Below are 26,999 nucleotides of genomic sequence, written 5' to 3'. Positions count from 1 at the left end.
TTTATTTGGATTCAGACGTTGCCGTAATAAACCTTTCTCTTTTTTCTAAAGTTTTGTTTTTTTCCCCGAAGTTTTTACATATCTTATTACATTTTAAATACTGTATTTAAATTTAGCTAGGTCTATTACCTGCTTAATAAAAATGGAGTTGGAAAGCTTCTAGTGGGTTGCGTTATTTCTGAAAGAATGGATAGTCGAATATGTAACTTAATTATATTGATATCTGCTGTTCAAAGTATTTCTTTAAAAAAATTGTTTAGCGTGCCCTCGCTTCCTCTAATATTGTTGCTAAGATTTATGTTTGGGATTGTTAATGCCGTTGATGTTACAGAGGACCTGTGTAATAGTGACTGTCTTGTTTTGTGGTCTTCTGCGGACAGTATTAAAGCAGCCGTCCCATCTCCTCCTTGTCTCTGCCCTTCATCCAGTATATGTATTTCCTTTTTGATGTTCTGTTTGTTTTTGAAACCTTTTCTGCATGACTATTGAAAAGCAGCTCTTGCCACTGAAGAATCACATTCTTCACATCCTTTGGAGAGATTCAGCTGGGCTTTCTGCGTATCGTGTCTGTTTTAACTTTTTTTGAAAACATGAGGTTGCCTAACCACGAGTATGTTCTATCTGTTTAACCCACAGAATGCTCCAAAGAATATTGGTAGCAACTGTATTTCTGTAGTACTTTGTGTTCTTACTTACTTGGTTGGGAAAGGTAGTCTAAGAAAGCCCACTTGTTTTGTAGTTATCCTTAACCAAAAAAAAAGTTTCAGAACAGAAACAAAATGCCCCCCCTCCAAAACATTTTCTAAAAGATATTTTTAAACCTAAGTTCTTGTTAAATAACTATGTGAAACAAAACTGTCTCCACAGTATCAAGAAGACTTTTCCCATCTTTTGCTGAAAATGCAGTTGATACCATTCACAGAACTGAGTTTATCTACTGTTTATTTGATTGTTTTATACAGAATGTAGCAGTGCTCATGCTCTGCATGTTTTACTTTTTCAGGAAGAACAAAACCGAGGCAAGCCCAACTGGGAACACCTGAATGAAGATTTACATGTACTTATCACTGTGGAGGATGCTCAAAACAGAGCAGAAATAAAACTGAAGAGGGCTGTTGAAGAAGTAAAAAAGTTACTGATACCCGCAGTAAGTATTTGTATGCAAGTCTTTGATGTACATTTTCAGGAGTTGCTCCTGAAAAATAATTAATACTACTGCAGAGCAGCATCCTAAAGGGAAGTTCAGGAATTAGTTGTTAATAATGTAATGATCTTTAAAGGTTTCATCCCTGATCGAATTATTCCTCAGAACAGAGTATTTCTTTTTGGTTAATTTTATTCCTGTTTCAGATATACATATAGGAAGTTCTCATCACCTTTAAAAAGCAGTGCTGAACTGCTGCAAACATTAGCTTTCTTACCTTCTTTCAGTACAAGGATGTTTTGCTTTAAAGTTTGGGTAATTGGACATGGTTTTATGTTTGTTTAAGATGATCCTGATACTTTCAGAACAGAAGGCATGTTTTCTCAGGTATTTCTCACTGTATTAAACACCTTCCAAAAAGAACAAAACCCTTCAGAAAAGCAGTATCAAAAAACTTTGCCATCACTTATTGGGGAAAAATAAATATAGTAGAAATAGAAAATGAGTTGTATTCCTTATTCCCTGATAATATAAACTGCCTTGTGGCCAGCTAGGTGACTTTAACTTTTTTTTTTTTTTAAAAAAAGAAGGTTCAAAGCCTTAAAAGGCTTTAACTTTTGCAGGGACCAGAATTACCCTGTGCAAGCCCTTCTCTTAGATCTGCTCTGTATTCTCACTCAAGTGACTCAGCATGGCAGTGTAGTATGTTCCATGCAAGTAAATTCCACCTTGTACTGTTTTTTTCCACCACTTTTGTGTCATTTTAGCATCATAAAAATAAATTGCATCTTTTTCACTGGAGGAAATCTTGTCCTTGTGAGAAAAAATGAGTTTATCTAGTGGAAGAAAGTAGTAGTTAGTATTAGAATGACCTAGTGATTTTGGGTGTTTGGTGAATATTAATAAAGGCTGGCTGTGAGGAAGCTTGTGGTGACACAAGCTATGTAAGAAAAATTATTCAGAACGCATTTGTAGAAGTTACCAAAGATCAGGAGAAAGTCTTATTTTTTTTTGATTTAACAAAATATCGTAGAATGTTAACTAGGAAGTATGAAAAAGGTACAGTGTAGATCTGCTCACTTTGCACGTTTTCAATTTCTGAGAGCAGAAGACAACTAGAGAAAGACATTCAGAATTTATCCATTTACTGAAGAGATCTAGAGCATGTTAGGACTGACTTTATAATCAGGTTAGAAATGGTAACAAGAAAAAGACTTTATATTGGCAAAACTGAAAGTCCTGTGTTCATTCTTTAACTATTATGTAGCACATAAAGTTTTTAAAAAATCTTCCCTTTGATACAGAATTAATTTTGTCAAAATTCTGTCGAGCCTTTTACTGCGTACCTCCTATTGCTGAATATATAGCTGAAGGGTTATGTTAAAAATGATCTGGTAGATCACAAAAAAAGAAACAGCAAATATGAAGTACTAATGTGTAAACTGAGTGTTTGCGTTGCACTTGATTTCTGGAACTGGTGTATGTTGTGGTATAGTCAGCCAGCTCTTTGTCTTGAAAATGCTCTGCCTTATTTAGTATCTTAGTTGGGGGAACACTGTAGTACTTCTTGCAGGATTTAAAAATTATTTTTCTAAAGGGAAATCTTTTTTTCCCTTTAGGAAAAAAAAATAAATCGGTGCTAATTATCGTCCAAACATAATATCTGTTGAAAAATGCTTTGGCAGGAATGCGTTCATTAATTTCCTTATATATTTTATTTGGGCATAAGATATTTGAGTGGTTATTATCCCAAGTACAGAGATGGAACGTCTGACTGATTTCTGAAAAATGTTTCATTGAAACAGGCATGTGTAGTATGAACAAATGGAGTGATACATAGGCAAACTTGTTTTTTGCCACTACCTATTATGCCTGTTCAGTAAGTATCATAACCAGCTGCATGACCAGATTCCAGGCTCTGTTTTAGTTTGAAGTTCACATCTTTTAATCTTTCCGTGAAAGAAACCAGAAACCTTTAAGTAATCAGGGTAAACACAGGCGTTTTAATTTAAAAAAAAGGGAATTCTAGTTCACTGTAAGGTGGGGGAAATTCTGGCCGTTGGAAGATTCCATAGATACTCTTAAGAAGTATAAATGGAAAGTCACTTTCACATAACAGAATATCTGCAGCTATTCTGTTTTCAAAAAAAATGAGAGGATTTAAATTGATAAAAAGGTAGGCGTGTATTTCTGTTTATTTCTATCCAACTTAAGTAAAATTTGAGATTATGTAGGAGATAAAATTCTATCTCACCCTTGCCATGTAGTGACAATGCTTTCATTTTCCAAGATATATTTCAAAAAAGCAAGTTTGTGGTAAAGATGGGAATGAGATAGGAATTTCTTGGCACAATTGGTTCTTCTCATACTCAAGTTCCTAAAAAGCCTAAAGATGTTTTATACTAACAGTGCACAAATAGGTATATTTCTAAAAACAGATGTACATTTGAAGGTACTTGAGAGAACAGGGGCTATTTCAGTAGTAAGGAGTGTTACTATCTTATCTTACAAATCTGGATCACTAGCGGTATTTTTCCTTGTGGATGTGAATTTATTAATTTCCCTTTTCACTTGGCTTGAATGTTTTACCAAGATACAGTCAAACAGTGTATCCTTAGAAATTAAAAGGATGGCTTGAAGCAGACAAGCTAAACATGGCATTTTTCTCCCTAAGGAGAAAGTCCAAAATGGTGTTTGTTTTATTTTTGTTTGTTTTAGATTATTATTCATTTTACATTTCTTTGGTAAGAAAACTTGTTTTGGCTGTACTTCAAATTCTATAAAGCTAATTCTTTCCTCTTCCCGTAGTTCAGTGAGATATTGGTCATTATCTACACCTGCAAGATCTTATGGTGCTGTTTCTTTCATGTTTTTCTCCAAAGAAAAACAGGAAGAATAAAGCATTCAGTAGGCTTCTGGGATCACATTGAACTGTACTGTCCTTATGCTCTCTCTGACGTGATTCCCACAGGTTATTGATCTCTCCTCTCCTCCTTGTTAGAGCTTTGAGAGTTTATTTGTTATTTGCAAGAGTTCAGTAAAGATGGGCAGCTCTTTCAAAGACAGAAGATGTTCTGGTTTGTACATTGCAGAAAATACAAAAAAAAGTGCAGAGTGTGTGGAAGGGGACTTAATTTATATTATAGCTTATCAGAGTAACTCTGGTAATTATTACAGGTTTGGAATTATTATTTTGGGTACAGAGTGGTAGGGCAAAGGTCCTATACTTTAGAAATGTGTGTTCTAAGAAGTGTTGAAAAAAACTCTTCTAGCTGAATGTGTTTTCTGGATAATCCTTTTATCATACAGATGTACAGGTCTCTCTCATTAGTAATAAACCTCTTGTACTAACTGTTTCTTCTGTAGATGCATCTATAACAGGCATAAAATTTCATGCAAGTGCTTTTTACCCCTTTTCCCATTGACTCCACATTGTTCGTTTTTGAGGGAGAGATCATACATCCAGCTTCTACTCACCTATTCTAATTTGATCTGGGGTCAGTGTGTTTCGAAGCCTTTGTATTGCTCTTCCCTGATAGGGGCAGCTGTTGTTTTACTTAGTTGCTGTCTCCAACTTGTCTGAAGCCAACTGCAAAATAGTTTGTGAATGCTCCCTGTCAGACTGAATATATTATTTGCCACTCCGGTAACGGTATTTTAATATTGTAATGGGAAGGAATGTTTCAGTAGAAGATTGTATTCTTTTGTCAGTGCTTATGGTTCTTGCCTGTAATAGTGACTTCAGAATTTTTCAGTCTTGAGTATCTTTTATATTTAGCTGTATGGTATGGGGAAAGGTATCATTATGTATATTCAGCATTTCATCCTGTGCAGTACTAAATGTTTGTGCTGTAGCTGAGGAATTTAAAAATGGAGTAGGGAAATGATGCAAAATAAAGCAGTTACCAGAACACTATTACCACACAAATGTTGACTGTGTAAATTCATGAAGAGTTCCAAATTAATTAATTAATAGTGGGAAGGTTGAATAATTCTTAACATACAGAGGAGCTGAAGTTAGAAATTAATTTTGTCAGTCTTTGGGTCAAATTTCAAGAAAAAGTTTGCAAAGCTGCAAAGCCTCAAATGTTGAAGTAGAAGTACCAAACCGGACTGAAGAGGATTGGATTTAATTGTTGTTACTGCCATTTAACCATGTTACTGACATGACTGTAGTTTATTTCCAGGAAGCTGTTCTGAAAGGTAAATAAATATGAATTAGTGAAACTGGGGAATAAGGGAATTAAAGCATACGCTCTGTCCTCTAAACATTTTCATAAATGACAGAAAAAATAGCTATGCTTAACAAATAATAGAGTAGTAAAAAATCAGAATGAGAGCAGCTGTGGAAGTACCTGAAAATTGCCCAAGAGGCTGAAGCAGTTGCTGAAAGTGATTGATTGAATCTTCTGGAGTTAAGGTTTTACTATTGGGTGAATTTATTTTGGCCTGAGGGGCTGGTAAGGTTAAGTGCGAGGTACTGCCAGAACAGTGAGAGTAGGAGCAGCAAACAGAGTTCTTAGAAGATGTGTTAACCAGGACAGTACTATAAGAAGTACGAGCTGCTTTCAGAGGAAAATAAGCAATTTAACAGTATAAGAGCTTGTGTTTCATTTTAATTTTGCTGCAATACAAATGGCCTCACAACGTTGCAACTGAATTCTTTATTGTGGAGAACAGGGGAAGCTCATGCTGATGATGCCTGTCCTCAATATAAGCTGCGGTGAAGGACAGGACTGGGAAAAACCTTAAGAATTAATCTTAAGTGAAAAGATTAAAACAGGTAGCGATCCTTTGTTCTGTGAACAGTGTTATTTTCTGTATAATAGAAGGCAAAAGAATTAAGAGTAAAGGAAATAGAGGAAGTAAGTCTGGGGAAGAAGGGTTTGATTTTCACCTCAAAGATAGTGTTAGCCATCTCTTTGCTTTGATGAAAAAGTAATTGAATAAAAAAAATGAAGTAATGAACTATTCCCAGTAAGCATCATGGACTTTGGGAGCATGCTAGTCTTCCTTACGTTCAGTGTCTTGAAACATAGTATGCCAACAAAAATACCAGCAAAGTGCTGTATGAAGTTTGAATGCAGACAGAGCTAAAATAAACATTGGTGACTCAGTGGCTAAACAAAAATATCTGTGTTAAATGGGATAGTCTCTTCTTTGATGGCTATTGCTTTACCTTGTGAAGAAACATTAGAGAAATGCAGGACAAGCCTTTTTACACTGAATGGCTTGTTTTTGCTGAAGTGAGTCTTCTCCACACTAGTCTGGCTCCGACATAAAATGATTTTACGTATAGACTTACTTCTTCCAAATGTTAGCTGTACTCGTTATCAGAGCAGCAGCAGAAAGTGACATTACAGTGTTTCATATGGTTTAATGTGTTGTATACTGCACTTTTTATTTTACTTTTTTTTTTTTTTTTTACCAAATTGGAACGTCCTTTGTAGTCATGCTTGGTATGTAAGTACTGGCGGTCCTCCTTGTTTACTCCTTATTACCAGAGATGTTCCTTTGATGTTTCTATTTTTAGTCACTCCTAAATATATAAAACTCATTTTATTTATATAACAGGAGGAAAAAAACAAAGGGACGACAGTACTGACAGAATGTGTTGTTGCTTTCAGTTGGATAAGTTAAAAGCATTTCTTTCCCAAAGACTGTCTTCAACAAGTATGATAAAGTGGGGATCTTTAATAAAGGAAAAAAAAGGCAGATTTCTAATACCTCCCTTATAAGTGTTGTTGTGAACTTTAGTTGTGGTTTATTTTCAACTTCCTACAATAAATTGTAGGATGTCTTCATTTTTAACATGATGTCCTTGTGTGCTGAATTCCACAGCAAAAACTAATGTCATAGTGAAAACCAGATACAATAGAAAGAGTTTTAATCATGCTTTTTAGTAAAATTAAAAAAAAAAAGAGAGGAAGGGAGGAATATTTTGTAGTAATGCTGTATATTATTGTTCTGTAGCTAAAATGAGCAAAAGCTTAAATTTTGAGTGATACTAGGAAGATTTCATTTGTTGTAGTCATCTGAAAAACCACAATAAATTCTTCATGCAGGTTTGACTTCCCTGAATAGCTCTTTCTAACTCACTCCTGCGTGGTATGCTGGTTTTATATTTTCGCTTTCACAAGTGAGGATATAGTGCTGCCTTCTATAGTCTCCCCGTTGAAACGTCGGTTGTGCTGTGCAATCCATTGTGTTTCTTCTTCAATTAAAGTTATGAGTAAGTAATATAGTAGCATAAAAAGGACACTGCTGTCTTTAAAAGCATTTGGGAAATTCCTGCATTACATCTGTTTTGTTAGTTCAGAAGCGAGTCTCTTGCAGTGCACGTCATGTAAATAAGCAGCTCTGTACGTAAGGTAATGAAGCAGCTGAACTTCTTGGGAGTGATGGCTAAATAACATGTGGTAGGCTTTTTGATGTGGAGGAGAGGCGATAGCGTATTATTTTTAGTAGTATGAAGCAGACCTAGTTTTTCCATGACAGTTTGAACCAAGGGCTGCCGCAGTCCTGCCATTCCTTAATGATTTGCTGTTCCTGCTTCCTGTTTTACATCAGAAAGTGCTGCCCTTCATCTGACCGCTTAGTGCCTCCATTTGGTGGACAGCTTAACCTTGGATTAGCTGACTTGCTGCGGGGTCAGTTCTGTTTTAGCACTGACAGAAGTGATAGAATGGGAACACACAGCCAGGGAAAAAGGCCTTGCAGTAGACCACCCTTAAATATATCTGAACTTCCGCAGAACTGTGACCAAGTGTGTTCACCTGCAGATAAGATAATCAAAAATGTGGTGTAACAGAATATAACAGATGAAAACAAAACAAGAAATCCTACAGAAGAGGAAAGTCCCGTATTGGTAATTTCAATAGCTTAACAACGTTAATAAAAGATTTAATTGAGCAGACCTTAAGTAAATTCTGGAATGCACTTTAACATTCTTACTCCACTGAAAGTTTTTACTGTTGTACAAGTCTGAGTTCTAAAAGTGAGGACAAGAATCTCTTAAAATATTTCACGTGTGAAGTGTTCATGTATTCTACTTGATCTGTTACTGCAGTATTAAATTTCTGAGCTTTGGCTAGTATTGACTATTAAAGATGATGTTCAGGCCAGGTGCAAGCGTGAAGCAGCTGTCTCCATTATATACAGTGGTTGAAACTCTCTAGATCAGTAGTTCGTTATCAACAGAAGAACGTCTGTTGATGGAAATGATTTTTTGAGACCATATTTACTGCAAGAAATTTAGGTCATTTGCAACTTAATTATATTAAATCTTGTTTAAACTGTTAAATTCCTCCACTCCTCTCAAGTGATCTTCATAGTAGTAAGAAGAAACTAATGTTATTCATTAGAATAATTTCCGAAAGGGGATATAAAACCTGTTTTTTATATTATGGTAACAAGTTTGCACTCCGTTTTTAAGAAGATGGAAAATAATTAAAAGGTAAGCACAAATTTATGATGATCCGTGCAGGCACATTTTATCGTATATTTTTACAGATTTGGACATGTCCCAATCAGAGAGAGAGAGAGATACACGTAATTATATCTAGTTTAATTGGCTCATGGGTAACAATATATACTGATTCTTGTCTTCTCTAGGCTTTTCTTATAGTAATAGAAGAAAGAAGCTTCTCCAACAATTATTTCTAAGCATCTTAATCCAGCTGTTACTTTAAAACTTTTCCCAGACATCTTTGATAGTTTATAGAACCCAGGAAAATCATTGTGCCTACCTACATCTTACGTTGAATACCCTATCTTTTTCATCTTTTCCTTCTCTTTCAAAATATTCATTGGAGATGTGTGCCACCCTCCTGTATTCATTTTTTTGAGCTGTTACAACGTATAACTGTAAGAAACAATAGAGTGGTATTTCTGAAAAAGACCCTAGTAAATTTATTAAATTGGCTTCCCAAAGAGAAGTGAAGAAGTTGTTGTGTAAAACTAAGTAGACACATGCCCTGCCAAAGCAGAATTATGCATAGATTGGGGATGCTAATTAGCTTCTACATGGTTATTCTGTATAGTCCATAAAATGTATGTAATCTGTTTGGTTTTGATAGATGTTGTGGACAGAAACATGACATTGATCTATACCGGTAATTCATTTTGTGGTACCTATAACTTTTTTCATTCTTCATCCCATTTTTTTTCCTCCTTGTTTTCTTTCTTTGAGTATTCTTCCTGTGCTTCCTCTGTTTTTTTCCCCCCTTCCATTTCTTTGTTCCTTTTTATTTTGATGGCCCTGGAACAGAATTTGTAAGCTGGGATCTTCATATAAAAGCTTGTTAAAGCTCAGGAGATCTAGGGGTGCTGCTTGACAGCAGGCTCAACATGAGCCAGCAGTGTGCCCTGCAGCCAAGAGGGCAAAATGCGTTTTGGGGTGCATTAAACACAGCAGAGCCAGACAGTCAAAAGAGATTATTTTCCCACTACATTTTTTTAGTGTTGGTGCAGCCTCACCTTGAATATTGCATGCAGTTCTGGGCTTCACGATATAAAGAGGTTGTCAAGGTCCTTGAAAGTCCAGAGGAGGCCAACAAAGCTGGAGGGCACATCCTATGAGGAGAGGCTGAGGACGCCTGGGTTGTCCAGTCTGAAGAAGAGATGGCTGAGAGGCAACCTTGTTGCTCTCTGCAACTTCCTGAGGAGGGGAAGGGCAGAGGGAGGCACCCGTCTCTTCTCCCTGGTCACTGATGACAGGATGCATGGGAACAGCACAGAGCTGTGCCAGAGATAGACTAGTTATAAGGAAAAATTTCTTTCCCGCGAGGGTGGTCAAGCACTGCAACAGGCTTCCTGGTGAGGTGGTTGATGCCCTGTGTTCATCAGTGTTCAAGACACATTTGGACAATGCCCTTAATCATGAGCTTTAACTTTTGGTTAGCCACAAAGTGGTTGGGCAGTTGGATTAGATGATCCTTGCAGGTCCGTTCCACCTGAACTATTCTATTCTCTATCTAAAATCTAGATGAAATATTTCTCCCTATGTGCAATGAGTGTCTTACGAAGCCGTGATTCCGTCCTGTCCGCCTGCATTGAGAAAGGTGACAACTGCAATGAATTAAGCATGCATTATTTTCCTTACCCTTCATTTCTAGTTAGTTGGTTTTTTAGATTCCTGTTTTACTTCATATTGTTGACCTTGAAACCTGTTCAAAATAACTGTACTTTTCCTTGTTAGTGAACTTCCTGTGAGGCTTGGAGGGTTGGTTGTTTTTTTTCCCCAACTTTGTATGTATGTCTTAACTGAAGTTGAATTGTATTGATCTTGGGTACCAAAAGTTCTATTTTTTGTTCAGATGGTTTTCTTTTTTGAAATTGCAGCCTTGTACCTAAGTGGAAGAAATGCTACTTGTAGGATTGTTCTTGAGGAGACATAGTATGAAGAGGAAAAATTTGTCACCCTGCACTTTTAACACATTTTTATACTAAATATTAACCAGAATGTATTAAAGAGGTCAGATAACTGTATGTACAAGTCGTCTTGGCAGTGCTTTCTGGAGGAAAGATTTTCGTGTGCAGTAACAGTAAAGTAACCAGTAAGCACTTCCATTTTCAGGCTATTTAAAGCATGCTGTATTGCCAGTGTTAGTTTTGAAATCTAGATGTCTAATTATACAAAAATAAAGCTTGTCATACAGACATCTGTGGTTTAATGCTGACTGATGATTTATGGTCATCAAGCTTCTCTTCATTATGCTATTTTGACGTCAGAACACAAAAAATTCTAAGCTTTGGAAAAATGGCCAGGGTTTTCCACCTCATATTCAATAGGAAACTTGAGTGTCTCTTTTTAAACAGTAATGAAATGCTTGAGCATGCAGTAGAGCACTAATGAGATTTTCTTTAATACGTTGCTTATAGGCTAAGGTTTTAATATGGGAATGTTCTGGAGCCTGTGTCAGGAGAAACATAGTTGGCCATGATATACAAGATTGGAGCTATCTTAAATAGCTTAAGTCATGTCGGACTGAGTCATTAGTAGCTTACTTTAACTTAAACTTGGGACTGGTAAACTGTCCCGGAAAGTGAAAGCTTAGATGAAGTGTTCCTGGAAAGTCACGTTGCTTGGAACACAGTGACTAATGAGAAGTATTTATTGCTTTATCAAGTTAATTTTTCTTGTGTATTGTTGGAAATGGTATGTTTTCTGCTGTTTTTTTCTTACGTATTTACATAGGTATTTTCAAAGCTTCACTTTATTTTCAAATATGTTGTATTAGTAAGGATAATAAGTGGTTGATCTTGCTTTAGGGATGATATCTCCACTAAATTTCAGAATGAAATGTAGAAAAATAAGATGCAGAATCCACAGATCTGTGGTGGAATCGCTGGTGGCTATGCTACTTCTTTCTCAGGGCAGATTAACACTGAACATAAATGGAATCTTTCAGTAATACTAGCAGCTGTTGTGACTCTGAGACCCGGGTCTCTTGGCACTTGTGTGTGTAGATGATCTCAGATGCCAGATTTGGAGTGATTGACGAAGGAAAAGACAACCTTCCAAGTTTTCACATCTGTTGCAAATCCTGGACAATGCTTGTAAAGGGATGCTCTTTGGTCAAAGGATAGTTTTTGCCTTTGATAGGTGAAACTCACTCAGGATCAAATGATACAGGTCTGTAGATAGTAAATGAGTACAGGCTGTACATCCAGGAGCTGGGGACGTTCATAGGTGTCTGCAGCAATATATGCTGGGAAGCACAGCAGTGACGGTTTTACATCAGGTGTAATTAGATAGTGGAAGATCCTTTTTAATATCCAGACAATGTGTCTGAACCAGTTGTTATGACTATCCTGTTAATTTCTCAACAGACATTTGGAAGCTAGAAAGAGCCATTGATGGTCAGTGGTATTAGGGTTGGAGAACCTTCCAAAATAGTTTACATTTAATGTCAGTAGATTCAGATTCTTGAGCAATGTCTCTACCAAATATTGTTTTTACAGTGATGGTTCCATGGGGCACTTTTCCCAGAAATGACTGCTTAACCTTTACCATGAGGTGTTTTCACACTTTGAATTCTGACTCTCTTAAACTTGTGGAGGGATACTTAATTTATCTTAAAATACAAATACTGTTACTTCTCTGTAACAGAACTCTTGATTTCATAAAAATTCTTACTAATCCATATGAAATCTTTGTATATATGGCAAGAGTTTGAGATCAAATGTATTGTACTGTAAAGTATGCAAAAAAGTTTGTGGTAGGGAATAGACTAAGGGGTCTTTCTGTAATTGCTACTGTCACATAGTACAATTTTGCACATGATTTAGTAATGTGTAATACAATGGAGATTTAGGTCAATGCACTGTCCTGTGAATCAAAAAATTGCTTTCAAAAAGGCTTTCTTCGTAGCAGGTATTTCTATCCTAGGAAATCAGTATTTTTAAGTAAGTAGTGAAGAAGCTGCAAGAAACCTTACATGTATGTGAGTATAAATAAGTTCAAACTAAAAAGGACAAAGAAAACTGTTGAATTACCCCCTTTGAAGATCTTTCTTATTTATATTGCTTAAATTATATTTCATACACTAAGTTCTTTTTGGAGTTACACTTTTCTCCAGGTTATCCTTGTAAGTCTTAAATTGTTGAAATAGAAGCTTTTGGGTGGGTTAAAACTAAAGGTGCAAATGATAATAAAGTTGACTTGAACTTTTTTACCAAACGAATAATCTACTCTCATCATGAAAACTAAAGCAAGTTATGCATCTGCAGGTCAGATGGAACAGTACGAGGGTTATTATTTGCTTTACTGTTTGTAGAAGTTGTAGACTTCTCTAATTGGCAGGTCGGCTGCTCTTTTCACATAGTTCTGATCTAGAGCTTCTGCATTTTCTTAAGCTTCTCACAAACATGTTCCCGTTGTAATAGACCTGATCATAACAATACATTTTACTGTAATACAGCCCAGAATATGTTGGCCATATTAGGCTATCTATTGAAATTACACATTCAGAGCTAAATTGAATACTTCTATAACAGCATGTAAAGTTCATTTCGGCTCATCATTCCAAAATTGCAACACTTTTTTTTAAAAAGAAAACTGTATACATGCATCCTGAGAATTTAGAAGTTAATACAGTAGTTGTGTTATGAAAATATTTCATTTCACTACAATACTTTCTGATGTGAAAATATCAAAACACTTTGAATTTTTTTAAAAAAAAAAACAACAGAAACAATGTTCTTTGCTCATAGCAAGAAATGGAGGTCTGAATGGAAGCTGACAAAACATTTTTTTCAGCTGCAATAGTTGAATGGAATGAGATGATAAATATAAAAATAGCACTGAATAGACAAAGCTTAGTAGGAGTTTTATATGCATATCACAAGTCTGAAACCTATTTCTAGTAAAGAGCATTGCAAGAGGCAGTCAAACTTGAGAGCAAATGCTGATATCTTGCATGACATATTGGCCACCTCAGTGAGAAGTCTGCAGCAGCCATAAGAAGTTAAGATGGTGCTTTAATCCTAACCATTTGAAATATTGTTCATGTGTACACATTCATTTTATATATACATAATGTTAATTGAATTTATAAAGAGAAAAAGTATATGGACTACAACTGGAAGCAAAAGCTATTCGGGTGAAGATCAACTTTGCAAGTTTTAAAACTTACCAAAGGTGGTTTTCAACACCTGTTTTTTAGAAATGTCATTTAAATGCTTAGCTTAATAAACATGTAAGTGAGGCAAATGAGAAAATCAAGTGTACATTGAAAAAAACGACAATTACAGCATTGAAATAAATCACTTAAGTGTAGTAGATACTTAGTATTCAGGAAAAGGGATAAAAATCTCATAAGAGTGGTCACCTAACTGTACCTGTTTACTTTCTAAATGAACCAACTGATTGTAATATCCTGATAATGGATTGGGCAAGGTTTGCTATACCATATGAAAGGCACAGCAGTGTGCCTCATTATGAATATTTCTGCTGTGTTTTAAATAAAGTGATGGAATGATGCATGATTGTTTATTTCAGAGGCTTTATGTCAGTGTTGTACCAGTGCATCTTGTTGTCTTCCTAGCAGTATGATATTCTTTATCTGTTAAAATTTGAAGCTTTAGAGAGTAATATTTTTTAAATAGTTTCTTGTACACTTGTATTTTGCATATATTCTGTGGAAGCAATGTTGGACTTGAAATAAAAAAGTATTCTTGTGCTTAGGAAGCAGTCTATATTCTCTTCCTAAGTTATTTGTCTTCATTCAAATATAAGTAAATATCCAAATAAACATCCAAATGTTTATCTTATGCTGTGTGTGCATTTCAGCTGCATCATAAGAGCAGCTTAAATCTGCAGTTTATATGTGTTACGATGAACGAGTTTCTATCCTTACTTAATCTGTAGACCTGTGGAGTATTGCTGGATTATGTGGTTGGAGCATTGGTATTTGTGTCTCTGAACCTGGTGGTTCCTTAGAAAAAAGAAATTTTCTAGCAAAATTACAGCAATTTAGCTAAATTATGGCAATATAGCAAAATTATGACAACAGCCTCAACCTTTTTTTGGTAAAAGTGAAGAACTCACTTTCATATGTAGCTTTACAGAAGTTAAAGGCTTATCAATAAATGGGTTTCTTCTGTAGGTTACAAACATAAGAGGAAGTAGAATCTATATATAGGTTTAGAAATAGAATTTCTCTAATCTTAAGGTTACACAAGTGAAAGGAAGTGAAGAAAATTAATTCAAGATAGGTCAGTCATTAAATCGAGTACTGAGAAGGAAGGAGGTCGGGTTTGTAGCCAAAGCATTCTCAGCCTTAGCTGTTACACGGAACTGAGGACCTGCTGGAGCACTGTCAGTATTTAGTACCCATAGCTTTAAAATGTCTCAGCCTGGTTCTCATTCGAAAGGCTGGGGGCTTTCCTGAAACCACCACCAAGTCATTTGCAGTAAACCCGTTTTCAGCTCAGTATTTACCTTCCTGAAAAGGGTTATCTGGTAATTTTGTAGCCATGGCTATGTATGATTTAGTATATGATTCTTTAAAATGACCACTTGGTTGACCGTACTCCCATGACTTCTTTCATTGATGAACAGCCTTGTACAAAGCAGCCACACGTGTTCTGAAATGCAGTTCACTGGCATGGATGTTGTCTTCAGAGTTAAATGCCAGAGAAATCCTCAAATTCAACACCAAAAGGGTCTAGCAGTACTTAAACATCTTGCCTTATGCTGACTGTTTCACTGGAGCTAAAAAAAAAAAAATCACTGGAACCTGAAATGCAGGCTGATCAAAACCAATCAGAGACTCATTAATAGAGTCTATCACAGTAGCTAACTAGGGTAGATAGTTCAAACATGTTTTTAGGAGCTAATCCCATAACAGTGGGAATGATAGGTTACCTATAAAGGACCCATGGAAGACTTGAAGGTAGAAAAAAATATACTGATCTATTTTCATGTGCCTAGAACTCATGGTGAAGAGGTCATTGCCTCCACTGGAAAAATATTTAAGGGTTCTTGGGTTGGTAACCACCAATGTATTGCATTCACGCTCACCTCCTAGCTTTTTTTTGGGTAACTTCTCGTTCCCAGCATTCGTGCTAAGCTGCTGTGGTAGTTTGCCGCATTTAGGAGGGAAAGTCACATATATGGGAAAGCATACACAATTTTTGCCTGAAGATTTAGTGCTTGTTTTTATGATCACTTAAAAAGATGCTAATGTAATACAAGATTTTTCCAAGAGCATTTCTTCAAATGAGTTGCAAGTTGCTGGTAACCTCTCTAGGGAGGATGTTGGTCTTTGATCCATCTCACGGATTTGTTCCTCTTGGTTGATTTTTCCAGCCACTGTAGACATTTGTAGTAGCCCAGGCTTTCCCATTCCTTTTCAAAACTAAAAAAAAAAGTTACCTTTACTACTTCATAGTACTTAGCAAATAAACTTTATGGGAGGACAGAAGGACCACCATCCTTGTTCTTTCTAAAAGACAGAATTAGGCCAGGGTTTAGGCTCTTCCAGTACTGGCCCAGAGACAGTAAATGTTTATTCTGTTCAATATTGAACTTGCGTTTGCATTTCCATGGAAGTGGGAACAGCTGGGGCAGAAGAGCAAGGGAGCAGTCATTAGTTTCCTTCTCACTTTCTTGATTAAAAGTGACAGCGGGGGGAAGAAAGAGCATTATCAGACACACAAAAAAAGAACTCTCAAAAAATAACACTGTAAAAGGACAGGGGTGGCTTTTTAAAAATTGAGACATTGGAGTGACATCGAGATAGTGGGTACTTGCACAATCCATATGATTATACAACGTACGGTATTCAGTAGCACTTTACATAGTTCCTTGATCTGTAGCTTAGACGATTATATGTGGTATGTTATAGCAGTAACAGAAGATAAATTGATTTCATTTGAGAGGTGGCTACGTATCTTCAATAGCCCAAATGCCGACGCTGGTGGTTGGATTGTCCTCTCTGCTGTTCTGCTCTTTGGCTTTGCCTTCCTTATTTTTTGTTCTGCAAGACTTGGTTGAGTGGAAGATGCTTTGTCCTTGCAGTGGCGGAACCTCTCTTGTAAAAAGCCGTAATGCGAGAGTACATCCATCCCTTCGTGTACACAAAGGTGTTGCTACTCTTCTCCGCGCTGCACAGCCATTTTAATCTGAATGGGAAATCTGTCTGGGGACCAGAGTACAGTAATTAGCAGTCTCTTCAGAGTGTCAGAGCAGAATTACCATTGTAATGGTTTAGCTGGAGGATAAAAGGATTGAATTTGGGTCTGCCTTCCTGCCAAACCAAATGAGTTGCCATGGGAATTTTCAAATATAAGAGGCGTTTACTTAAAGCAATTTGGCGGGTTTGAATAAACTCATAAATTACGGGTTTTAGAGGAGAGATCCCTGCTTTCTCTGGCATAGGCTGAACAGCAAAGAAGGCTGTTAGAAAGCTGCTTACATTCTTAATGAGAATAAGTTGATCCATGCTCCTGTGCAGACTATCAGCTTATTAAGGCTAAACTGTTTCTGCTAAATACAGTACAGTAAGCACATTTTCAGAGACAGAGTTTGCAACAAATCCCTGGAGTAAAAAAATAAAATCTGATTGCTCGAAACATAAATTGAATTTCCTTTGCTAGATTAGATCTATTTTCAAGTAATGCTATTAAAAATGGTTCTCTGTATTGTTTCAATAAACATTAACCTGCTATTGATTTCAACTTTCCTCTGTGCATGTAATATTTATTACAACACTTGTCAAATCTGCTTCTGGAAGGGGAGGAGGGCAGTGAAGGTTTTTTTTGAAAACAAATAAGGCGCTGTGGCCCTTCAGACTGTTTTTTTTTCAGGTCACATGTAAATGTTTTCCCAGCTAAGACTTGTATTCTCTCTGAAGGGAGTTGGGCTTTGACCTGCTGACTTCTTTGTCAGCACCAATGCTATTGAAATGTGAGAAGATGGACTTGCTGCTTTCACAAATGCCTCAACTGATGAGCATCACTTATGCTTGTTTAACCTTCAGTTGTGCTCAAGAAGTCAGCTGTAGTAGTAAGAACTGATGACCAGGGTTTTGTACTATTTGTTTCAAAGCACGTATTAATGTTCTCCTGGCCGTGTAGATTTGCTAACTCACAGAATGAAATAGGGAAGCTTATATGCTCTTGAATTCTTGGAATTATATTTTAAAATTTATATTCTAGGATATGACATCCTTGGGATAGCATGCAACGTTTTTCTCAAAAATAGCTTTTACATTGGGCATATAGAATTAGGCTTCATTATTTGTTTCCTTATGGTCCTTTTTAGTATGTATCTCAAATCTTAACTCATCAGTGTTAAGATATTGTGGATGAACTAATTAGAAAGACAGCAGTAGTGCTGTAATGGCAGTAATTTAGGCTTTTGTTTAAAGCAGTAAAAATATGCTTAGAACTCCTTGATAGGATCTTACATCACTAGTAGGAATCCTGTAAATTAGCAAAGGAAAATAGTAAATGTGTGCTGATGATTCAGTAGCTGAACAGCTGCTAAGTTCTAACAAATTCCTAAACTTTTACTAATGATGCAGCTGAAATTCTGCTTGGTAGCCTCAGGGAACTGTTTCTGTGAAACTTCAGAACTATCTCCAAAGAAATTAGATGAAGACAAGAGTAGCATTTACTATTACTGATACTTAGAATTTTAGCTGTTCGTTTAAAGTCACTTTTAAAAGTATCGCTTTCTCATATTAATGTTGTCTTCTAAACTGTACGTCCTTTAAACTTCCAGTAGATTGGTTTCATCAGACTTCATTTCACCATTCTTTCGTAGATGAGGAGCAGCAAAATCTAATGATACTGCCAAAGTGTTTGTGAAGTGGCTTTTGAAACTAAAACTATGAATAGTTACAGTCTCTGTATCATGAGAGAGATACTAAACGATGAGAGGACATCAGTGTATTTTTGAAGTTAGTGAAGGAAATGTGGCGCTACAGAGAACATTCACAGGATGCTGGGTTGAACTCAAAGCATCACTTAGGTACATAGTACAAATACTATACAGCAGTTCTGCAAACTGGTGCTGGTAAAGAAACCAGTCAGAAAAAATCACAGGGCTCATTGGTGTTTCTCTGTACTAGAGTTTGCAAATTACATACGCTGTGATTTTTCTTGTGTTTTTGAATTTTGGTTCCATAGGTTGGTGGGCTTTCTTGGGCTGTACCTCAGTTTGAGTCTTGTGCCTTCTTCCTCTCATCGCCTCTGGTAGACTTGCACAGCTAAGGTGGACCTAAGTGACAGTGGGATCACAGCAGCAGCTTAAACGGGCTTGCCTTTTTTTTTTCCTTCTTCCCAGTGTAGACGTTGGGACAGGGACATCTGGTGATTATAACTGAAATCTGGGCTTCATAGTGCTACCTTAGTTTTGCTAAGAGCTCATATTATCTTTCCTGAGTAGAAAATGAGGAAAAAGTAGAAATGTTGCTTAATTTTTTTTTTTTTTGTAATGAGGGCCTTTGATAACATGAAAATTACCGATCACTTAACCTCAGAAATGTCTTCATTCATTCTGGAGAAGGATATGCAACGGTCAGGTTACCTAATAGAAGACAAATTTTTAGCAGCGCAGAGAGAAACCCTTTGGTTTTATCATCTAAAAGAATAGTATTAAAAAAAAACAAAAAACACAACTGTATAGGACTCAAATTATCTATTATGTTGTCTTAGGCAAAACTGAGTTGGACCTGCGGAGGTCTGAATTTGTGATTCCAACTGTGGGCTGTTTTCATGAGATGTGATCAGCCTGTTCAACATATAGAAGTAAAATCCTCTTTCTGCTTCACTGCTGAACCCAACTGCAGACTTCAGTTACTTATTTTGTGAATGGATATAACAAAATAACACTTCTTAGGCCTTTCTATGACCTGATTTTATTTGCTAAACAGTAGAGAAGTAACCCACAATATTTTGTGCACCAGAGCAGACAGGGCTATCCAGGAAATAGATATCAAAGGTGGGAAAAAGTGGAAAGCTGTGAAAAGCACTCATTCCCTGTGTTTAGTTTCTTACATTTCTGGGGTTCTTGGCTCCTGCTGGTGCAGGAATCCAGGGAATCAAAGAAATGTGCATTCTGCTACATTCTGCTGCATTCGGTAGGGTAGCAGCTGTTTCTTCTCAGGGCATGCCCCCCCTCCTTTTCTGATACAATTTTTAAAGTATTTTTATCCATTTTTCATTTAATTTTGGCATTGCCATATTGACCTCAGATCTTTAGATTCCTGCAGCTTGTTTCTTTGTGCAGTTGTTTTCACTTAGTCACTATCTTGTAAACTTTTGGGAGTTGAAGCTGTGTGCGCGTGCTGCTGGTATCCGAACTCCATAGCAGAGTAGCATTTACATGGTGGTGTGCAAAAATTAACGTTGTGTGCAGAAGCCCGGAAACAAAATGTGTCATAATGCATGCCATTCTTGGCTGATGGAAATCAACACTTCTCACTCAAGATAGTTCTACAGAAGAATATAATATGAAAGATGAAAACAATATCAGTAAATTAATTGACTTTTGTAGGGTCCTCATTCCAAGACAAAGGCTAATTCTGCACGGAGCTGAGTCAATGGACAGGTCCATTCGGGGGAAGTCTCAGCTCCCCCAGTTTCTCCTCCCTGATGCTGACGCACAGTTGAGCCTGCAGGGAGCTGTTTCAGTATGGTAATCTGACAGAAAACCATTCATAACCCCCAACTCACCTCACCTCCCAAAAAAAGTCTTTCCAGTTTAGCCAGTTGACATGGCTCAGGTATGGATAAAGCGTTGGATACAGGAGGGCAAAAGAGAGGAAAGAGTAGGGTTGTGAACACCACGAGTTGTCTTGGCTGAAAGTACATCAGAGGTGCCAGCTGAGAGATGGGTTTTTTTTGCATCTTTTAAACCATTTGACTCCTTTGACAGCAATATAAAGCCTCAGCCAAATCACCCAGAAGTTTATAGCCTAGGAAGAAGTCTTAAGATAGTATTTTGATTTTTTGTGTTCTAGCATCACATGTTGTATTTTAGGTAGACTTGTCTGAACTCGTTTCCAATGAAGTAATTCTCCGTAAGTTTTCCATCTGATCGATACTCATTCCAGTGTCAGCTTTTTAAGGTCTCAGCTTACTGAACTCAATTGCGCAGCTTAATTTTATGCATTTCAGAAACAAAAATCCATTCACTTTTATTGGAATCATTTCAGAATTGCCCTAGCTTTTCAATTCTTTTGGACCTTTACTATCTGTGTGTTCTTTGACTTAAGGAATAGTACTTTCCTCTCTTCCCATCAGTGAGGAGAAAATGAATTTTCTTCATTTACTCTTAGTGTCCAAAAACATGCATCTCTTTTTTAGGTTGATACCTGATTTTTGTTTGCATTTTGTAACTGAAAGCTTTAATTGCTCTTTTTCCATTTTTCATGTAATTTTCTATTTCTGTAAATCACTTTTACACACATGGAAGGAGGTTTTTAATGCAAGGTACTGTGTATAAGTATATAATCCGTAAAGTTAGAGAATATGTGAATTTGGGTATTATTTTGCAATATTCATGAGATTCCACAGTTCAGGAGATTAAGAAGGGCTCAGGTGATTTATCCTGTTGTAGAGAATGCATTTTAAGCTGCTTTTACTTCTAGGTGTGCACCTTGTCTGCTGGAATGTGAAATGATAATTTTGCAGTCTCTGAAAGACAGTTTCATTGTACAATTTATTTTGGATATGAAAGAGTTGCATTCTCGTAATGATTGCATTAGAACAATAAGTGTTTAGAGAACTGGAGTCTCTGAACAATATTAAAACAGATTTTTGGAGAAAGAAGTGAAAATCAAGGATGAAATCTAGAAATAAGAAAATGGGAGAGTTTTGAATTCTGTGACAAAGATGTAAGAATCTGTCTGAGAAGAAACTGAAAACTCAGTTTGGAGGAGGTGATGTGCAGGCACTGGAAGTGAATGTATGGGAAGAAAAGTTACCATTTGAACAGCTTGACGTTATTAGGTTGGATTTCATATTTTAATATTAGAATTTTGCCTGTTCTTCACGAAGTTGATACCATATGCATTTGGCATTTAAGGTTAGTTGGAAAGCTACAGGGGAAGCTCCCCCTTAAAAATATCGTAGGGTAATTTATCACAAACAATTCCCTGAGCATGGGGTGACAGCATTGATCAAGGGTGGCTTGGTGACTGCAGTGTGTTTCAGCCACAGTTCAGGTACTCAGCTGTTTTAAAATGAGAAAAGGAAAACTGTTAAATGAAATTTTGATGTAATAAAGACTCGATTATTTCTGTTCCAGTATAAACTTTAACTTGCACTCAAATTTGATCAAATTTTTAGTGTGAGTCCTGCTAAATGGTTACTTAAATGTTGTGTCTGTGTTTTCTGCTGAGGAGGCAGGTTTTTAAATTAGTGTGTAGAGTAGCAGGGAAGGATGGGGAAATTAATTATTTAAGATAGGCCTGATATATACTTCTCTCATTTGAAGACAGAAAATTGGACTTAAAGAACTTAATTGTTTTATCATGTAGGTTCATTAAATTGTATTTGAGAAAACAGATACTAGTTAGTTGATTCCTTATTTTAATGTATTTCAATATTTTACATTTTTGGAACGTGAGACTCCCTGGACTCTTATTTTTATATATGTCGTGCTTCTTGATATTTAGTGCCTACATCACAGAAAACCTTTCTTCAAATTCAACTTTGGGAAGAAGAGAAGTGTTATTTACAGCAATTAACTTCAGCCAATAGAGGAGATAGGGCCATGGGGAAGGGGGCATTCTCTGGAGAAGACCTTGGTGCACAGACTCCTCTGAAATAACTTTATAGAGGATGATGCTGAGAAACTATCATAGCCTGCAAAGTGCTTGGCTAAGGGACAAAGGCAACCTCAAAAGGAAGGATACACAGGTAGCATCTACTCACTGGATAAAAATGCAGTGAAGTTGTATTTAAGCAAGTCAGAGAAGGATAAAGTAGTTGTACCTGTTCTTCCATTTTTCCCTGCTCTCATTGCCAAGGCTGATCCTACTCTCAATGCCAAAGCTGATCCTGCTCTCCCAAGCACCGGGTCCAGAGTTACCCTTTTGTGTGCAGGAGGAGGGGCAGGGGACCACCTGCTGCTGGCTCGGTGAGCTGAGCAGCCCAGGGAGCCAGCAGGGTGCTGCAGCAGCTGGGAGCGCAGGGGCAAAATGCAGTTGCCTCTTCAGGTGTCAGCATCCAGTCCGGCAAGGTTCCTGTGGCCAACCAAGTCAGCTAGTGGCTGGTGCTTAACTTTGTTTTGGTTTTGTCCTGTTCATTTATTTCAGGCTGTACTCTTACGTGTTTTTTCTTGTTTGCTTTTTGTATTTTTTTTTTTACGTGCCTGTGATGATTCTGGTACTTCAAATACTCTTATCTACTTTATTACATTAGTATTTTCCGCTTTTTTTTCTCCTGTGTTTTAATAAGATTAGAACAATCACGTCTGTATTCTTTCCCCTTTTCTCCACAAGTATCCCATTTCTCACCCTGCAGCTAGTCTTCAGGGAATCTCCGTAAGCCTGTTGTTTAGTCATCTCAGTCTTGAGAACCTTCCCAGGATCGTAAGATGTACTGTGGGAGCTTCTTGCCACGTAAGAAATGTTTGGATGGTTTCTTGAGGCCATTGCTGGTCTGATACTGCTGATTGCCCCACAGGTTTCCTAGTGGCAGGGTGAGCTTTGTCTGATCTTTTCTGAGAGGTAAGCAGACTGAGGTCTCCACCCATCTCTGCACCTGCTCTGCTGTATTCTGGTAACATAGCATATTTGGAAAAAGAGGTGAAAATGTTTTGCTCAGTAATATGGCTGGGGACTTTCCAGTAGGTTAAGCAGTCACCTGTTTTGGTGAGTCATTGATGCTCAGCTCATGATCCCAAGCCTCTTCTGGATAGAAGACTCTATTTGTTATACTGTAGTCTCTTTTCTGTATGTGAAATGTGTCTGTCTCTGCTTGCAGCAGATACTGTTCTGACACGTCCCATGTACAGAAGTGGTAGATCCAGCTATTTGTGCAAGGCATTTGAAAGCTGGGGGAGGAGGACTGTTACCTCAGTCTCCAGAGAGCATTTCTTATGGAAACTGCTGTTTAATAAGAAAAATAGTTTTAGGAAAGCTTTTCTAACTATTCTCTACATAAATTGCCGAGATACTTTTTGTGTGTGTGTAAATTGGAACATAATGGAAAGGTATTTTTCCTGTAATTGATTATGCTTTTTTCAAAATGTATTTTTTTAAAGTTCTAGTAATACTTTATAAAGAAAATAATTGTTAATGTCTTCAAATTTTAATTTAAAGGATTTATAAATTTTAGAATAAAGTTTTGTCTGTGAAGTTGAGCATTTGAGCTATTACATTATGAAAAATAGGTGGTTCTTATCTGTCCAAATCTGGACACTAAATACTGGCCTTTAAAGTAATAAACATCCAAAGCCAAAAGGTGAATGTCTTGAAGCAAGAAGCTGGTTTTACTTTCATTAACACAATCAATGCATCCTACTCCAGCTTCAAGAGTAATTAAATAATAATTAAAACAAGACTTGCGTATGTTTCAATTAATCTGAACGAAGTACACTGGAAACGTGCTTTTCTTAATAGAAGAAGTAAAATGATTATCACTTCTGTGGAATAGTTACAGGAAACTGAAATATATGACATGATTTTTCATGATTTACTAAGAATACACTAATCTTTTGTAAGTGAAGCTATTAAGTGCTGATGCCCAAGATTAATGGAATTAATGAAGAACTAAAATCCGTACATATTTTTCTGTAAGATGAATGCTTCAGAAGTCTCTTGGCCAACTATATGGGACTTTGCCTTACAAGGCTTTTAAAATGCTAAACATAGGTAGCAATAACATAAAAACAACGGTACGAACTGACAGAAACTTGCAGGCCTTGCCTTGGCCCTGGCCGCGTGGCAGCGTGAGCAGGCGCTGGGGGTTACCTGGATTCCCCGCTGCCCTCGGCAGCTGCTCGCTGATGGGCGCTTTGCTGGCTGGTGCACTGAGGTGCCGCAGTGCCGGAGGACCTGGGCATGAAGGGGCGGTCAGTCAGCACTGACGGATCGCCGTGGGGAACGGGAAGGAGGTCCCTCGGTCGCATGGGCGTGCGGTCACGTCGTGTCATGTCACATCACGCGCTCGGGAGGAAGCGCTCCTCAAAGGCCCTTTGTTGACAGCCTCGGCCAGGCAGCACTGAGCTCACACCGCTGTCTCTGGAAAATCATCATTGGCCAGTCTCAAAGCTGGAAAGAAAGCTCAATAAATAGCAAAGAAAGCCTTCTCCCTAGCAACACACTGCCTCGAGCAGCTTGAGCCTTCAAACGGAAGGTCATGTGATTGACATACTTGTCCCCAAAAGAGAGCGCACACCATTCTTTTTTTCACTTCTCTATATTTTTAAGCTGTGTGAAAGCAGGTTTTAGCCAGCTGTAAGCAAGGGGAGCCCAGCCAGCTGGAACACTCCTGTTGCCTGGTCATGGGCCTCGTCAGCTCTCGGAGCGCGAGGAAAGTAGGACGGGCGTCTGTGGTGCTTATGGAAGTATTAACTTCAATTTTTAGAGTAACATCCTATACTAGAATAGCAGTAAAAATGTATGTAAGACATGCATGCCTTAGAGTCAACAGATTTGTGGTTGCACGTACACTGGTAAGCAGCTGGAAGTAATTGTGAACTTTAGTACTCATTCACATTTTATCAGCTGTTGAGAATTACTTTAAGAATATATTCTGAGTGCATAGGTCCCTTCAACTTTGTTTCCTCAGGGGATCTAGAAATTTAAGACTTAAGTCAGTTGTATTTTTGTGCATCTTATATATATGTATATATAAATGGTAGTTTTATACAGAGTTCTACATTATAGTCATTTGTCATTAGACTACTCCACCCGAGAGAGAGAAAACAAGTGTCAACAGAACCGTGCCATTGCATATCCTGTTCCTTTGGAAACCAAAAAATGTAGACCTATTACAAAAGGGAGGGTAGGTGAAATGCAGAAGCAATTTAAGTTGGTTTCCTCATCGCGCTTAGTTGTGATGATTCTTGTTGAAAATGTGACTATAGCAGTGTGGTAGTCCAAGAAGCTGCTGGGGATGGCTGCTACTCCCTGTGTGTTATAACTGGATAAGTCTAAACATTCATGCTATTACTCTGTATCCTAATAGATGAGTTTATTTTAATTGGTCAGTATTACCTTTTCAGGACATCTCAAGCTGAAGATAAAAATGTCTCAAAAGTTACTACCATAGTTTGAATTTCCATGTGACAGCATGTGACCCTGAATACTGTGCTTATTGAAACATGTAAGAGAAGGTACACTTGAAAGATGTACCCTAACTCACAGCAGCAATCTTTTCACTGTTGTCACCAGCAGTTCCTTTTCTTTTGTTGCGGTAAAGGGAGAGAACTTGTCACTTTCTTCCTAGATTAGTAAATCTGATCTGAAATGAAATGTCATTTTTCTTGCTTTCTTTTTTTTATTTCTGTGTGGGAACAGATTAAAAACATAATGGACATGTTTAACATATGAAAACATGGGGTCATATTTCAGTACCATTTTGAGAATGAAAGGCTTTGTTTATGTACTAAAACATTAGCATAGCTGGAAAGAATTAGCTGGCATTTGAGTCTACAGTTTGCAACAAAATACCAGTTTTGAAATAATGGGCTCTTTTTGAGGGTGGAGGAGATGATATCTGAAGTCAGTGTCTTTGCTGTACTGATGGGAAATTTAGAGCTGTTCAGTTTACAAACTCAAACCTCGAATAGAAAACTCCTGGGATAACAAAGGAAAAATAAATGTCACAGATCAGGCTAGACTTACATAAACATATTTTAATTATTCCAATTTTATTTTTCTAGCAACTGCCTCTCATCTATACCTATCAGAATAGCCACCTTGATTGTAGGTAGTTGTGAAGCATAAGTTGGTGAAATTATTTTTATCATATACTTAATATATAGGGTGGGTTGAAACATTTGTCCCAGTGTCAGTGGAATGCATCAACACAGTCTCCCAAGTGTTTTGGCATGGTTTAGTCTGTTTCAAAAGCTGTAGCTGGAATAAAGACCTGCATGATATGGGTCGTGTTTGATGCCTGCTCTGTTCTGATTCCTACGATGTTTGAGGTACTTAAGATGTTGCTGGTGGAGTCCTGTGTGGAAAATTTATACCGGAGGCTTACCTGGTAGCATTTCATTCAGTGTGCATGTAGTTTAGCTCCTTCTTTTCACAATTAAACTAACCATCGAGGAGGACCTTTTGGGTGTCCAAGATTAGAAATACCAAAATAGTGTTTAACTCTGAAAGTTTTTTAACTGGGCTTTCACATTGCTAAAAATAGATCTAATGCTGTAGTTCACATT

General features: G+C 37.2%; 1 protein-coding gene across 18 annotated transcripts in view; it reads left to right on the top strand.

The window, feature by feature from the left end:
• Positions 1–26,999, top strand: part of QKI (QKI, KH domain containing RNA binding) — a 160,383-nt gene that overhangs the window by 103,390 nt on the left and 29,994 nt on the right. For 17 of the 18 annotated variants that reach the window (XR_013948325.1, XR_013948326.1, XR_013948327.1 and 14 more), the window contains one exon: positions 1,004–1,147. Coding sequence is in view for 15 of the 18 variants with exons in the window: in XM_080584786.1 (XP_080440912.1) it covers positions 1,004–1,147 (144 nt within the window). In the remaining 3 variants the exon portion in view is untranslated. Of the gene's footprint in view, positions 1–1,003; positions 1,148–9,605; positions 10,479–26,999 lie in introns of those variants that run through there. The other variant, XM_080584791.1, reaches the window with a different exon arrangement.

Source organism: Anser brachyrhynchus (genome assembly GCF_964034855.1).
Source record: "Anser brachyrhynchus genome assembly, chromosome: 3".
Classification (NCBI taxonomy): Eukaryota; Metazoa; Chordata; class Aves; order Anseriformes; family Anatidae; genus Anser; species Anser brachyrhynchus.
This window is presented reverse-complemented; position numbering and strand designations above follow the sequence as displayed.